We start from the raw sequence: 14,508 nt of genomic DNA on the forward strand, positions 1-14,508 counted from the left end.
ACTTTCATAATAAGTACAACTGAGTCTTATATTACTATGTTTACTCACGGACTTGTCCTTGGAAATCTTCTTAAAGATGACATGTTTATGACTCATGATGACCTGAACTCGCAACCGACGATGCGCTTTGGCTTTACTAAAGCAAAAAAGCAAAACAAAATACGTTTAAACTTTTAACAAGACACTGCATTTCAGTTTTAACTACAGACAATTTCAGCTAGAGACGTACCCTTCTCCTTGTTGCGTTGACAATAGACGGCTTGCATTCGAAGGATCAATTTATAAGCCACATAACCCCCCCCCCCACACACACAGCGGTCAAGCCTGTCAAAGCAGCAATTATTCTACACGTACACCCGGGTTGTTTACCAATCCTGTACAGCTTCCTATTGGATGAGCAGCGGTTCATTAGAGAATCGTCCTGAAAGACCTACGATTCAGGTTGGCACAACATAGCACTACTGGGCTGAAAATGATCCCTCAAAGGAGCCTGCTGTTACTTCCTTTCTGGACCTAAGGAAATGCAAAAAACAGGACAAACAGACACACTAATGTACAGGAAGACGTGCGTTAGACGTCTCCTTAAAGAAATCAACTCATACAAAAATTAATTTAAGAAATCTTTATTTCACAAACTTGTTAGATTCACCTGTTGGAAATAGTGTCCATAGCCACGTTCAGTTATTCAACAGAATTAGGATTAGAGCCGTGATTGACCAATCAGAATCCAGTCTTCAAAGCCATGAATAAATAAGCATACACATACTGGAGACAGACTCTTTAAGCCCACGTTATCAGACTCAGCAGTTTAGTGGCCAAGCTCAGAAGCTCCTTAACCGAGGACAGGCAGGTGGGCAGATATGCAGGTGGGAGTGACCGGTTGAAAGTTTGGCCAGGGAAGGTCAGAGTTAAAACAGGGGCTAGTCCTACACGTTTGTGGTTCTACACCCATAGCAGCTTGTGTTGAATTATATTCAAAGTTGTTAAGACCAATATCACTGGGCAGGCAATTTAAAGTAATAGAAAAACATTTGCCAGCAGGTGGAGCCAGATAAACTGATAAATCAGTTACATTAAAAGCAACATCTGGACTTGAACTAGCTAATCAGAAAGCACCAATTAGTTTGATATTGTGGCTGTGATGTGAATTAGATAAGTAAAAGGGAAAGGATAGGGAACTGCCTTGTTTAAGAGCACTCCTCTTGAGGCTTGGTTGCCCGCTGATTAGTTGGACCATTGACTTCCAGCGAGATCAAATCCCAGGCCGGATCCTGGTCCAACTTGCCAAGTTTTTGGCTTTGCAGAGTTAACCAGCCGGTTAACCAGCCTTGTAGTGTTTTGATATTCCTTTGTGTTCCTATCGCATTGAACTTATTGTTTTTCTGTTTAACCGGCTAGTTACCTCTGCTTTGCAGAGTTAACCGGCTAGTTACAGGTGTGGGGTCCGTCCTTTGCAGAGTTAACCTAGCAGCAAAGACCAATAAAGTTAAAACAACATGACACATGTGCATTTCTTTCTTGTTGACGACTCCTACGTTCTCATTGGCCGAGCTTCTGAGTACAAAGACACCAAGACAAAGGTTGGTGGGTGAGCTTTTACTTCAGTGACTTCATCCACACGTACGCAGCAGACAATATTTGGGGGGGAGGGGGTCACAGGGACCAACAACACCACATTAAAACATTGTACACAGGCTTCCCAAACGTTAAAAGCCAATGTTTAAATCAACAGCAGTCTTAAAAGCATTTCTCTGCTTGCTTAGAGAATAGTCTTTGCGTGATATATAGATGTACATCTATACACATACATGAATATATTCGTGTTGTCCCTTGCCTCCAGAGCTCCCAGCAGCAGCAGCAGCACCGCGCTGCTTCTACAGTCAACAGCTGCGCCAAGTTCAAGCTTCTGGATGGTTCCGTGGCCAATCACAGGTGGGACCGGAGGGCTGAGCAGCCAATCCTAGGTCGGACCGGAGGGCTGAGCAGCCAATCCGAGGTCGGAAAAACAAAGTGCTGAGCAGCCAATCCCACGTCGAACACAAAGCGCTGAGCCACCAATCACAGGTCGGACCAGAGCACAGCCTTGCTTCCCTTCTCCACGCTGAGGACGAAGGCTCCTGACGGAGACCAGGACACCGCGTTGATTGCCGAGCTGAGGAAAAAAAACAAAAACAACTCGTCAGCTGCGAATGCCTCCCTAGTGAGCAAGAACATTTTAATTTGAACAACTAGTTAAAGGGTTCGCTGTTAATGTCACTGCTTTAGTTAACAGATCATCGCATCAAAGCGGTTGATAAATTGAATAACCCTAACGGAAACAATATCCAACTAAATGGGAAGTCAGTGCCTATAGCCAGCCCTAATGAGATAGTTCTCCAGTGTTCTTACCTGTGGTGCTTGTCCAGGAGGCGGTCCAGTTTCCCCGTCAGAACGTTCCACACGTAGACCCCGCCGTCCGCAGAACCCCCCACCACGTAGTTGCTGTCAGGACTAGAGAACAATCACATCAGAATTTAAGGGGCATGGTACATATTCAGCCTCCAACAATTCCCACGTACAATTTGCCTGTAGAACCAGTCACACATTGTAGTACAAGCACCGCTCGTGGTTCTCCACTAGTGGGCACTGTTGAGCCCTACCTGAAGCAGACTCTGGTCCAGTCCGCCCCACACTTGAATCCCGGGGCACTAAAAAAAAAAAAAAAAAAAAAGGGGAAAGAGAGTGAGATGACGGTGGTGAGGAAGGGGTCCGACTGATCACGAGCTCAAGGAACAGACATCGTGACTCCGCGCACAAATATGCAAAACCTACAGCACGACACAGGTTACTAGCCAGAACACTGATTTACACAAGTAGAGATGTAGTTCACTGGAGGGCTGCTCCATTATGGGGGAAATCAGTCACGATTATTTTGGTCAATATTGAGATCTCGATAATTTTGTATTTATTCAGCATGTCTCCCCTAAAAAAACTCTAACTGAGAACTTTGAATTTTGCCTTAAAAATACACAATGGTCAAGAAAATGTTCCAATTGATTAAACACAAATATAAAAAAAACGAAAAACTCGATTATGTTCATAAGATGTGATGCGATTGTTTGACGCCAAAAAATCAAAATCAAAATTCGCCCAGCCCTAATTAACTTGGACGCAAAACTGACATTTAACAAAATACAGTGCCTTAGTTTCCTAGTAGACAGCATACATCACCATGTAGTTCACACTCGTGATTTACTGGTACCCAGAACGTACAGAATGACGTAGTTTACCGATACACACAGAACAGTGCCGTAGTTCCCCGTTCGACAGCAGTGCTGGGGACCCACCTGAAGGTGTGGCGGACCTCGTTGGTTCGGAGGTCTATGATCTTCAGGAGGTCGTCCCGGGAGCAGGTGAGCAACTCGGTGCGCTCCTGGCTCAGGTCCAGAGAGGTGACCCGACCCTGAAGCTCCAGCTCCCTCACAATGCTCTCTGCCCTGCAAACCACGTCACCTTTAATCTACACACCCTACAACCCCCTGATTTAATCCTCCCTGCACACCATATGATTGCTAACTCCTAATTCTGGATTTAGACGTCATATTGTTTGGTTTTCTTACACAATCTACAAACATATACAACAGATATAATTTTTTTAGGTCTCAGCTTGAAAACTGGTGATCATCTCCCTGTCCTCTGCCCCGCCCCCTTGCTCCATGCCGATTGGTTCTGTGGGATGCAAGTCATCGTCACACTGAGCCAATGGGATCTCTGACCGACTCAGATTGTGACGTCACATCCTGTGTGTCAGCAGTTCCTGAAGACCAGCAGTGCACGACTAGAGCATGCTGGGTAAAGCAGGGGCAGCTGGGAGCGGAGGCGGGGCTAGAGGATTGCGGGTTATCAGACCTTTTACGTCTCATCATCGACCACCTCTGAAACCCAATGCCTAACGTTAACCAGCTCTAACCCAATGCCTAACGTGAACCAGCTCTAACCCAATGCCTAACGTGAACCAGCTCTAACCCAATGCCTAACGTGAACCAGCTCTAACCCAATAACCACCTCTGAGCTCACCCCTTTGCTATTTGGAAACACTCACCTGATGTCCCAGAAGCGAACCTTCTTGTCAAAATGGCCGCTCATGACACACTGCTCTGTGCAGACGATGTCATTACAACTTGAGCCCGCAAACACCGTTTTCATACCTGTAACACACAAACTGGTCAACTCCCAGTATATTCAGTAGAACAGGTATTATTGGTAAACTGAGAAATCAGTAGGAGACTGGTTTTACTAAGCCACTCCCAGTTAATCCAGCAGTAGACTTGTTACACTGGTAATCTCCCAGTAGCATACTTCTACTGGGAAGCTCCTAGTATAACTAGTAAAAGACAAGTTGTGCTGGGCAGCTGCCAGAAGAGATGTATATAGGGTTAGCACTCCTTAGTTATGAATATTCATAAGTCAAAGCTTAAATCACATACAGACTTTACTGCGTAGGTCCCATAGTTTGAGGGTGCGGTCGTAACTCCCGGAAACGATGCGGGTGTTGTCCAATAGGAAGCGAGCCGCCAGAACCTTCCCGCTGTGGCCCGTCAAGGTGTGCTGGAACCAGAGCACAGGTTACATAACACGGCCACACACCAAGCCTCCCCCCCCAGACGGCAGTGGAGTCCTCACTCTCAGCCTGAAGTCGTCCACAGTCCAGATGCGACTCGCAAAGTCGTTGGAGGCCGCCAGCAGGTAGGAGCCCTGAGAGAGAGAGAGACAGATACACTCATCACCATCATCACAGGCCAACACCGCCGACAGAAGCAACACGGAGGGCCGGCTGAACGACTTACGGCGCTGTCGAACTCTATACTGGTGATGCCAGCGTTGCTCCCAGTGAGGGCTCCTTTAGGTTCACAGTGACCTACACACACACACACATGAAGCCATTACTAAGGCGATAGCGAGTTCATAGGGATGGATTGAGGCCCATCAACACCGTTACCAAGGTGGGGTTCACGGCTTAGGGAAAGACACGGGCCAAACGGTACAGCATGACATCACACACTTTCTTTGGCCAGCCCGCGCTGCCGGAGTTATTCAAAACATGCAGGCCGAGTTGCAGCGGAGCTAAAAGCAGCTACTGCCTCGGACCTCTGTAATAAACATGCAATATGTAAACATGTGTGACCTGACCAACCACCGAGTTATCTACATTTTGTAGAGCAACAAATTGTTCTTTTGTATATTTCTTTATTTTAGTTTGTGTGATTTGTTACGGGTTGGAGATCAGTGCGTTTGGCATTATTTATTTTGACAACTAAATAAAGATGTTATATCAATTCATCTCATCATAACGCGTAGGCCTGGCCTGCAGGAATGAGCAGTTTATATGTTGATTAACCAATGTTGCGTTTGTCATACTAAAGAATGATTTAATTATTGCGTTTAGTGAATACTACAAAAGATCTTTAAAAAAAATAATGAATACTATGAAGACTCCTACCTATAATGGTCCAAACATAGTTATGATGGGTAATGCTATCCTTAAGGATAATGATCCTACATCATTATGAAGGGTCAAGTTAAATTAACCAGCGCTGCTCTGAACTATCCTGATAAAGTGAAAGCCAGACAAACAGGGTACTGATTGGTTCCTCATCTGGAAAGGGGCTTACCGGAGACCACCTCCCAGAGTTTGACCCGTCGGTCCATGCCTCCGGTTGCCAGGAGACGAGAGCCTGGACTGAAGCGCACTGCGTTCACCTCCCCATCATGAGCCTCCTGGAAACAGGACAGTCCGCAGCGTTTAGCCCAACACTCACTACGTCCTCTCATCATGACAGTCCAAGTACACAAACAAGTTCATGTTTGTGCCATTTTGAGGCGATATTTGCACGTGCCTTTAGGAATGACAGATGTCATATAGTTCAGTTTTCTGATATCTCCACAATATTTGAACATTAATGAAGATTGTTTTTAGGTCTCAGCTCAAAAGTGTGATCATCTCCCCAACCTCTGCCCCGCCCCCTTGCTCCATGCGGATTGGTTCTGTGGGATGTCAATCATCACACTGAGCCAATGGGATCTCTGACTGACTCAGATTGTGATGTCACATCCTGTGTGTCAGCAGCTCCAGAAACCAACAGTGCACGACTAGAGCATGCTGGGTAGAACAGAGGCTGCTGGGAGCAGAGGGGGGCTAGAGGACGGGGTCAGACCTTTTACAGAAGCTCATCATCGACCGCGACTTTAGAACTGCCGTCTTCCTGGTTACCCATAAGCCTTTACTCCTGGTTACCAAAGTAACCCAAAGCCTTGCACTCCTGGACCGACGGAATCGGAATGACGGCGGCAGACGGCCTGATACTTACGAAGACGTGCAGTGCCGTGGACGGGACTCGAACCTCCACCCCTCCCATTGGAGCCTCCGTGTTCTCTGGTGACGTACTCAGAGAGTTACCAGGGCGACGCCTACAAGACAACAAACATCAAGCGCCAGTGTTATTGTTCTGAACCCCTACTGCCCCTAATGGCCAGCTGGGTGTGCTGCAGAATGAGGGATCCAAAAGCCCTGGCAGATGGGTTTGCTCCTACCCCTCTAACTTACACATGCTATAGCATGTGTAAACTCTGATTGGCTGATATGGTTACCACCTGATCACCTGCTGATTAAGTGTAAACCCACCCGTCCTCATTGAACCTGCCGAGTTTGGGGGACTTTTAAAGAGGAGGCTCGCCCAGAAGGTCTCAGCTTGAAAACTTGTGATCATCTCCCCGTCCTCTGCCCCGCCCCCTTGCTCCATGCGGATTGGTTCTGTGGGATGTCAATCATCATCACACTGGGCCAATGGAATCTCTGACTGACTCAGATTGTGATGTCACATCCTGTGTGTCAGCAGCTCCTGAAAACCAACGCTGCACGACTAGAGCATGCTGGGTAAAGCAGGGGCTGCTGGGAGCAATGGGGGGGGGCTGGAGGATTGTGGGTAATCAGACCTTTTACGGAGCTCATCATAGACCTTGGCTAAACGGGTTGCCATGGCGATGAGGTCAGCCATTTGCAAGACGCCAACCGTTAGCTTACCGACGGTGACATGACTCACAACACGAGACGGAACACGAGTAAGACCAGAGAGCTAGCCAGCTTGCCATAACCATGAGTTAAGACACGTACCCAAATATGTTGCCGATTGAGTCCAGCAGGCCACCAGGGGGAACCTGAGAGATCCTCTTACTGGGGAAACAAAATTAATTACCTCCGGATTCCAAGAACCAGAACGGGCTTGGATCAGCGCCATACAGCCTTCATGCACTGGTCGTCTCGTTTCTAAAAGCTAGACGAACTCTACATCAAGGTGCAACACCCAGCTAGTTTAGAACAAGGATGGACCATACAATGTTATCGGAGGTCTGGTAGAGCTGCTTAGATGGTCTCGTAGAGCAGGCATCGCCCCTCCTCTCACCTGGGGGTCCGACTCAGGGATCGACTGGGAGACGAGGCCTCGCCCGGCCCCTTCCCGCCGTCCTCGGCAAGAACCTCGATGTCGTCGTCCCTGAAAGTGACGCTGTGGTTAGATCCAACATGGCTGCTAGTGACGCTGTGGTTAGATCCAACATGGCTGCTAGTGAAGCTGTGGTTGGATACACGTTTTGTGATATCTTCACAATTTAATAACATGTACCAAGATTTTTTTGGTCTCAGCTTGAAAACTTGTGCTCATCTCCCTGTCCTCTGCCCCGCCCCCTTGCTCCATGCGGATTGGTTCTGTGGGATGCAAGTCATCGTCACACTGAGCCAATGGGATCTCTGACTGACTCAGATTGTGATGTCACATCCTGTGTGTCAGCAGTTCCTGAAGACCAGCAGTGCACGACTAGAGCATGCTGGGTAAAGCAGGGGCTGCTGGGAGCAGAGGCGGGGCTAGAGGATTGCGGGTTATCAGACCTTTTACGTCTCATCATCGACCATGACTTTTAAAGCGGACTGCTGTAGTCCTGGTTACCACGGTGAATCAACGCTGATCAATCAACTGATACAGAACGCCCGGGAACTCACGGGTCGAGGGGCAGCGGCTCCTTGGCTGCGTCTGCTAGCTCCTTCTGCAGCTTGGCTTGTCTTCTCCTGGAACAGAGAGCAAGCGAGTCACGATCAACACAACATCTAGCCTGATCCGATTGGCCAATGTTTCTGGACCTATGGCCCCGGCCTGATAAAGCAGGCAACAGTGAACACCGTTGTCAGAGTGTTCGGGGAGTCCCACAGACACACCGAGATAGTCTTCCAGAACATTGAGCCGGAAAAGAAGGTGGCCGAGGTGGCTGTAGGGGCGTGGCCAGCTGCCTCACCTGCAGTCCTTCTCGTTCTCTGCGTTGAGGCGGTTGGCCTCCTGGGCCTTCTCGGCCATCCAGCGAGACACGAGCTCCTGGTTGTCCTCAGTCGTCCTCCTCAGCTTCTCCTCCAGAGCGCTGAAGGTGATCTGCAGAGCGTCGTACTCGTCCTTCAGCATCTGATTGGCCCGCTCCAGATCCTGCAGACACAAGAAACAAATATACATAAGATGTAACAAATTACACATGATCAAATATACTACATACACGATATACAAACTAAAATAATTATATACACATTATAAAATTAGAAGCATTAACACAATATACATGATCAAATAAACAACGACTAAAATATCTGGTTGGTTTAGTCACGTGACAGGATAAGACGCCACAATAAAGCCCAAAGGTTTCCTGATTACCTGGAGAAAAGTGTTGAGCTTTCGACAGTCTCCCTCCAGAGTAGCGATCTGTGTCTGGTACTCCGAGATCCTGAGGGACGGAACCAATTCAACATCTCCGTTAACAGCACCACTACAAACATGTAACCAGACAGACGACTGAGACAAGACAAGCGGAGACACGGGTAAGGAGACAGACGGCTGAGAAGAGGGACAAGCCGAGACATAGGCAGGTAGACAGACGCAAATTAACAGGAAGGCAAGCAAAGAGGCAGATAAGCAGAGAGACAGGGTACTAACTTGGCCTCATTGCGCTGGATCTCCTTGTCCTTCAGTTGGATCTGGTTGTTCAGCTCGATTACATTCTGGGCCAACTAGAACACAAATAATCTTTTGTTAGCAAATTGTGTCGTTTCTTCCTCGCCTTTGGGTAGTTTCAGGATTTACAGATGTCATGTGTTGTTCTGCATTCTGAAATTGTCACAATATTTTAATCATACATTTTTATACAAGGTATTTAAAAAAAAAAATGTTTTTTTGGTCTCAGCTTGAAAACTTGTGATCATCTCCCTGTCCTCTGCCCCGCCCCCTTGCGCCTTGCAGATTGGTTCTATGGGATGTAAATCACCACACTGACCCAATGGGATCTCTGACTGACTCAGATTGTGATGTCACATCCTGTGTGTCAGCAGCTCCTGAAACCAGCGCTGCACGACTAGAGCATGCTGGGTAAATTAGGGGCTGCTGGGAGCGGAGGGAGGCTAGAGGACGGGGTCAGACCTTTTACGGAACTCATCATCGACCATGTCTAAAATAGGGCTACTCCTACGGAGAACACCCCTTGTATCCAATGGTGCTTGTCCAATTGGAGGCGTTGTATGCATGCCGTTACTCCCATGTCAGAACGTGTCTGGTAACGCTGCCCGAGTCCACATTCCAAGGCACACAATGGTACAGTGACCCTTGCAACAAGCCCCGCACAACAATGAGCTAGCGGCTAAATCCTGCTAGCCACCACATCCATGTTCTGCCAGAGAGAACTACTCAGGTCGACTCCATCACAGCAGGATGACTTCCAAGATACGCTATTCAGGGTGCGTGTGTGTAGTGTGTTTGTACCTCTCCTCTCTTCTTGTGGAGCTCCGTAAGCTCCTCTTGGTGTTTAATCCTCATCTGAGACATCTCCTGCTGGATGTCTCCCCGCATGCCCCCATCCGCCGCACTGAAGTTGCCATGACAACACAAGCAAATTATTACCCTCGCAACGAGTGCTTACTATGATAATGCACACAGACAGATCCAGAGCCATAACCAAGACAACACACCAAGATGTTACCATGAGGTCCCCAGACTAAGTAGACATACTACATGATAGTACTTTAGTGAAGAGGGTGCCTTGGAGAAAGGCTCAGCAAAAAGTCATAGTACTCATGTTAAGAGGCCTCCTGGAAGAAAGGCTACCTGAGTTGGGCTCCTCTGGGTCCATCACTCTGGTACCGCTCCGAAAGAACGGCCTGCATGTCAGACTTCTCCAGCAGACGGTTATCTAGGAACACAAACACTCTTCATTAGCTACCGTAATGAACGTCGGGGTCCCAGCCACAATGCGTCGTCATGCCTTCTCCATCATTACAGCGCCAAAGTACCAATAATAACAACCACCATTACACTGCTTCTGTGTTTACATTGGCTGATGATCTCCTCGAAGGCTTGGCGCTGGACTCTGTCCCGCATCCTCAGCTGCTCGGAGATGTGTCTCTTCCAGGTGTCCCCACGTCGGTCCGCCATCGCCGCCTAACATAAACCCAAATACAACTTAAAGCCCACGTTGATTGCGCCAATGAAGTGCTGTGTGAAACAGAAACGGCATAAAAACTAGACTAGAGGTCGGTTAAGGAGCAGTAGTTCTGGATTATTTCTGCTATCTACGGAGGAAACCTACCCAGTAACCTCTAACTAACACATGTCCTCAACGATAGCGACATGAAGAACACAACTGTTTCGTTATCTTACAGCTAGACAACCATCTCAGTTCAGAACAAACCCTCGTGACTCGGCGCCGACCCCAGCACTAATGTTGATTAGCTCCGGATGCTAGCCCGGCTGGAAGCTACAGGCGAAAGGTCCAGATCCTCACCGCATGGACTCCTCTCGCCGACTAGTAGACCTTGGCACGCTGGGTTGAGGTTTAGCTGACTCGAGACGATGCTATTTTCAGTACTTAGCCGACTCCAGCTCCCTCGGTCTCTTGCTTTGACTTCACGTCCATTTTGCCTCCGACCGCTTCTTCCTGGAGTGTCGCAGTAGAATGACATCATCCGGGCGATGACCTATGGCTTAAATAGTGGCGGGATAGACACACCTACCTCAAGTGATACTCATTAGCATTATTAATTTCCCTTTAAGGGGACCAACTCAAGACATTGCTACCAGGTCCCTAAAAGTGACTGTTTGATCAATCACTATTAGTTCCTAATACTTTTACCTATCATTTTGTTACTGTTATTCGATTCTATTTTATTAAGTTAAACTGACATCCACAACATACCTATTTGACTTCTCTCCCCTCTCTCTCTCTCCCTCTCCCTCTCTCTCATTCTCTCTCCCTCTCTCTCTCCCTTCCTCGCTCTCTCCATCCCTCGCTCTCTCTTACGCACAATGGCGAATCGAAAACGTTAAACACGTGTGTAAACAACAGATTCACCTGTTGCTAGGAGAGTGTAGATGACAAGAAAGTTCCAGCTGTTTTTTATTTACAACATGACACACATTTCATAAACACTTTACAAAAACAACACAGTCGCACAGCCTGTCCTGGTCAGCCTCTAGTCCTAGTCCTGGTCTGGTCTGGTCCTGGTCGTTTCCTGGTCTGGCCCTGGTCAGGTGCTAGTCTAAGTCCTGGTCCGGTCCTAGGCCTGCTCCTGGTTGGGGCCTAGACCTGGTCTGGTCCTCGTCGTCATGTGCTTGTCTCAGTTCTGATCCTGTGCTAATCCTAGACCTGGTCCTTGTCTGATCTAGTCCTGGTCCTGGTCTGGGCATGTCTTGTTCTGGTCCCGGTCCTGGTCTTGGTCTGATGCAGGTTCTAGACGTAGGCCTTGCTGCTGTCGGTGCCGGTGCCGGCCCTTGCCGGCGTGAGGCTGTAGATGGGGAGGCCCGGAGAGGGGGCTCTGTGCTTATAGGAGAACCTGAGGAACAACAACAACATCAAGTCCAAGGACAAGTAGACCAATCAGACACATATGGATATAAGTAGGTCAATATACTGAGATGACATTGTCAGCCCATGTGTCGAACTTCTAAGAAATATGATATGACTGTATAAACCATAGGTAGTATTACATATATAGTTGTGTTAACTATGCGTAGTTAAATGTATAACTGTAAAAATAAGTATTAAAAAAATAAGTATTGTATTAAATATGTAACTGTGTAAACTAAGTGTAGTGTTAGATCGTCGTTTTTATTACCGTTGGATATAGTGTTGTTCCTCTTCCTTCCTATAGGAGCAGCAGAGCAGAGCTCCGCCCAGGAGACAGAGACCGGAAGCAGCCCAGCCCTGGTACAGCCCGGCCCCCAGTTCAAACCTGCAGCACACACCCTTAGGTTTAGCATTACTGCGAACAGTAGTGTGCGGTGGCACTACTGTTAGCGGTAATGCTAACCTCAGGCTGTGTGCTGTAATACAGCATACAGCCTGAGGGTAGCCTTACCGCTAAGAGTTAACATTACAGCTCACAGAATATAGCCTGGCGTTAGCATCATCACTAACAGTAGAGCTAGTTCATCCCCCCGGACACCCAAGATCCTATTACGACCAATCATGGACCTGCTAGGGTGCAGCCCAGGTTAGGTAGGTGGTCTCCATGGTAACTCACCGGGCTCCGCCAGAGTACGGGTCGTAGAACTCCTGCACCACTCGGCTGGCGTACCACGACACGGCCACCAGACTCAACGTACCTGAGGAGAGAGTACCTGCTCCTTAATGACCCGTCCCTGTACTCTCTAACGCCTAGCTGGTCCTAAATGTTGTGTGTGTGTGTGTGTGTGTGTGTGTGTGTGTGTGTGTGTGTGTGTGTGTGTGTGTGTGTGTGTGTGTGTGTGTGTGTGTGTGTGTGTATGTGTGTGTTACCTGCGAGGAGGAACAGGGCTCCCCCGCTCAGGGTGAGTGTGTTCTTGGTTTGCGGGGACACCCGGCCCAGTTGGGTGCAGCGCAGCCCCATGACGGACAGCACCAGGGAGACCAGACCCACCAGCAGAGACACCACCATCAGACCCCGACACACCTGGATGTGGACTACACACACACGCACACACAGGAAGTCACACCACACAGGAAGTCAGTCTGCATACAGGAAGTCACACTGCACACAGGAAGTCAGCCTACATGTAGGAAGTCAGTCTGCAAAAAGGAAGTCGCATTACACACAGGAAGTCAGTATGCTGACTGGAAGCCAGACTACACACAGAAGGTCAGTATGCAGACAAGGAAGTCACACTGCACAAAGGAGGCCAGCCTTCACACAGGAAGTCAGTCTGGAGACCTGTACCGGAAGTACCAAGTTAGCCAATGGGAATTGAACGACGGTCAGTCTCTGGTCTATGTAGTTTACAGAACAGAACAAGGCATTGTACCACCTCTCAGACAAAGAGGAAGTCCCAATGGCAGACAGGAAGTGAGCGAGGAGACCATACCAGGCAGGGCAAGGAGGGACTTGAAGCGGCTGCACTGCGTGGACCCGAGGGCGGAGGACACGCAGCTCATCCAGAGGCCCTCGAACATCGACTGGCTCGTGGTCACCGAGTCCACCTGGCTACGCACACGCCAGCGGTGGGAGCTGGTGCAGCTGGACTGGAGGCACCAGCCTGCCAACCCCAGTACCACACCCACCACCTGCAGGGCCATCCCCATGTCTCCGCCCTCCAAGACCCTGTTGACCAATGGGCAGAGGGTAGCTGCCGATGTCCTCCTACTGATGTGTTGATTTGGTTACACATACAATAAGGTATAACGTGTGAAACCTGAAAGCGGCTGATGAATAATGCAGGAGATGCATTGGTCCTGAGATAATTAATCCTCTCTGGGTTCAGGACATGACATCAGGCCAACATTGTGATCTACTCCTGTCATCTACTACTATCCAACGCACACTTTAGTATCCTCCTAGAAAGTAACCACGCAAGGTTCCTGACCATGACAGATCTCATCTTATCTTGTGAAATTATATTTGCCCTCAATTGCCTCCTGGTTGGACTCAAGAAACAAGTCTACACATTCCAGGGGACACCACCGTCCTCCCTGGATCCTCCAGAAGATGGATCTTACCGGACCAAACGGAGTTGTGGACCTCCTGTCCCAAATTCTCGGATGGTTAACCCTCTGCCTTCCAGCCGCTCCGCAGGTCTGCCTGAAACAGTCTTACGCAGGTCTGTAGGTCCTAGAATTGGGTTGGTCCTACTGTATATATAGCTATTTGTTCCTAGAGTAGATCTGTCCTACAGCAGGTCTGTAGGTCCTAGAATTGGGTTGGTCTTACTGTATATCTAGCTTTTTGTTCCTAGAGTAGATCTGTCCTACAGCAGGTCTGTAGGTCCTGGGTGGGTCCTTCTGTAGGTCTAGATATCTGGTCCCACCGTAGTCCTTAAAAATCTAGATTAGGTCCGGGATGCAGCAGTCCTGGTCTGGTGCGTCAGTAGGTTTTCTCGTGTAATGGCGTGTGCCTGGTCTCTGGGGTATATGTCGGTGGCTCCAGTGATCCTGGGGTCACTGCTCCCAGAGAGGGACCTCATGAACAAACACCCGCCA

The 14,508-nt window shown here is 48.6% G+C and overlaps 3 protein-coding genes and 5 non-coding genes across 13 annotated transcripts in view; all 8 read right to left on the bottom strand.

The window, feature by feature from the left end:
• Positions 1 to 265, bottom strand: part of LOC132474940 (S-arrestin-like) — a 9,486-nt gene extending 9,221 nt beyond the window's left edge. Inside the window, exons 1-2 of one of the 2 annotated variants that reach the window (XM_060075875.1) lie at positions 230 to 265; positions 49 to 131 (exon numbers count right to left, since the gene is read on the bottom strand). In XM_060075875.1, the coding sequence (XP_059931858.1) occupies positions 49 to 96 (48 nt within the window). In that variant the 5' untranslated portion in view covers positions 97 to 131; positions 230 to 265. Of the gene's footprint in view, positions 1 to 48; positions 137 to 229 lie in introns of both variants that reach the window. The other variant, XM_060075874.1, reaches the window with a different exon arrangement.
• Positions 266 to 610: 345 nt separating this feature from the next.
• Positions 611 to 11,024, bottom strand: atg16l1 (ATG16 autophagy related 16-like 1 (S. cerevisiae)). 4 transcript variants are annotated; one of them, XR_009529770.1, is made up of 21 exons: positions 10,843 to 11,024; positions 10,391 to 10,499; positions 10,167 to 10,251; positions 9,825 to 9,927; positions 9,006 to 9,079; positions 8,727 to 8,796; positions 8,323 to 8,504; positions 8,033 to 8,098; positions 7,440 to 7,529; positions 7,151 to 7,210; positions 6,348 to 6,447; positions 5,652 to 5,757; positions 4,827 to 4,897; positions 4,663 to 4,734; positions 4,467 to 4,587; positions 4,082 to 4,187; positions 3,327 to 3,476; positions 2,640 to 2,687; positions 2,389 to 2,490; positions 1,965 to 2,152; positions 611 to 1,932 (listed from the first exon to the last, which is right to left on the bottom strand). XR_009529770.1 is itself a non-coding variant. In XM_060075846.1 (20 exons), the coding sequence occupies exons 2-20, from the start codon at positions 10,491 to 10,493 to the stop codon at positions 2,059 to 2,061; spliced, it is 1,803 nt and encodes a 600-aa protein (XP_059931829.1). In that variant the 5' UTR covers positions 10,494 to 10,499; positions 10,843 to 11,024; the 3' UTR covers positions 611 to 2,058. The 4 variants fall into 4 exon arrangements, 3 of the variants coding, with proteins under 3 accessions (XP_059931829.1, XP_059931830.1, XP_059931831.1); XM_060075846.1 differs by having other exon boundaries at positions 611 to 2,152; XM_060075847.1 differs by lacking the exon at positions 7,151 to 7,210 and having other exon boundaries at positions 611 to 2,152.
• On the bottom strand, positions 3,638 to 3,910 carry LOC132475386 (small Cajal body-specific RNA 6). Its single transcript, XR_009529893.1, has one exon. It is a non-coding gene; the product is annotated as a small Cajal body-specific RNA 6 (non-coding RNA).
• On the bottom strand, positions 5,956 to 6,219 carry LOC132475389 (small Cajal body-specific RNA 6). Its single transcript, XR_009529896.1, has one exon. It is a non-coding gene; the product is annotated as a small Cajal body-specific RNA 6 (non-coding RNA).
• On the bottom strand, positions 6,720 to 6,996 carry LOC132475387 (small Cajal body-specific RNA 6). Its single transcript, XR_009529894.1, has one exon. It is a non-coding gene; the product is annotated as a small Cajal body-specific RNA 6 (non-coding RNA).
• LOC132475385 (small Cajal body-specific RNA 6) lies at positions 7,671 to 7,943 on the bottom strand. Its single transcript, XR_009529892.1, has one exon. It is a non-coding gene; the product is annotated as a small Cajal body-specific RNA 6 (non-coding RNA).
• Positions 9,245 to 9,509, bottom strand: LOC132475388 (small Cajal body-specific RNA 6). The gene has a single exon (XR_009529895.1). It is a non-coding gene; the product is annotated as a small Cajal body-specific RNA 6 (non-coding RNA).
• A 413-nt stretch (positions 11,025 to 11,437) lies between the features above and the next one.
• LOC132474949 (claudin-1-like) lies at positions 11,438 to 14,464 on the bottom strand. Of its 2 annotated transcripts, none has more exons than XM_060075892.1 (6): positions 14,029 to 14,464; positions 13,398 to 13,633; positions 12,835 to 12,999; positions 12,581 to 12,662; positions 12,173 to 12,289; positions 11,438 to 11,890 (listed from the first exon to the last, which is right to left on the bottom strand). In XM_060075892.1, the coding sequence occupies exons 2-6, from the start codon at positions 13,612 to 13,614 to the stop codon at positions 11,788 to 11,790; spliced, it is 684 nt and encodes a 227-aa protein (XP_059931875.1). In that variant the 5' UTR covers positions 13,615 to 13,633; positions 14,029 to 14,464; the 3' UTR covers positions 11,438 to 11,787. The 2 variants fall into 2 exon arrangements, with proteins under 2 accessions (XP_059931875.1, XP_059931874.1); XM_060075891.1 differs by having other exon boundaries at positions 13,341 to 13,633; positions 14,029 to 14,433.
• Positions 14,465 to 14,508: the final 44 nt, after the last annotated feature.

The sequence above is a fragment of the Gadus macrocephalus genome, chromosome 16 (assembly GCF_031168955.1).
Source record: "Gadus macrocephalus chromosome 16, ASM3116895v1".
NCBI lineage: Eukaryota > Metazoa > Chordata > Actinopteri > Gadiformes > Gadidae > Gadus > Gadus macrocephalus.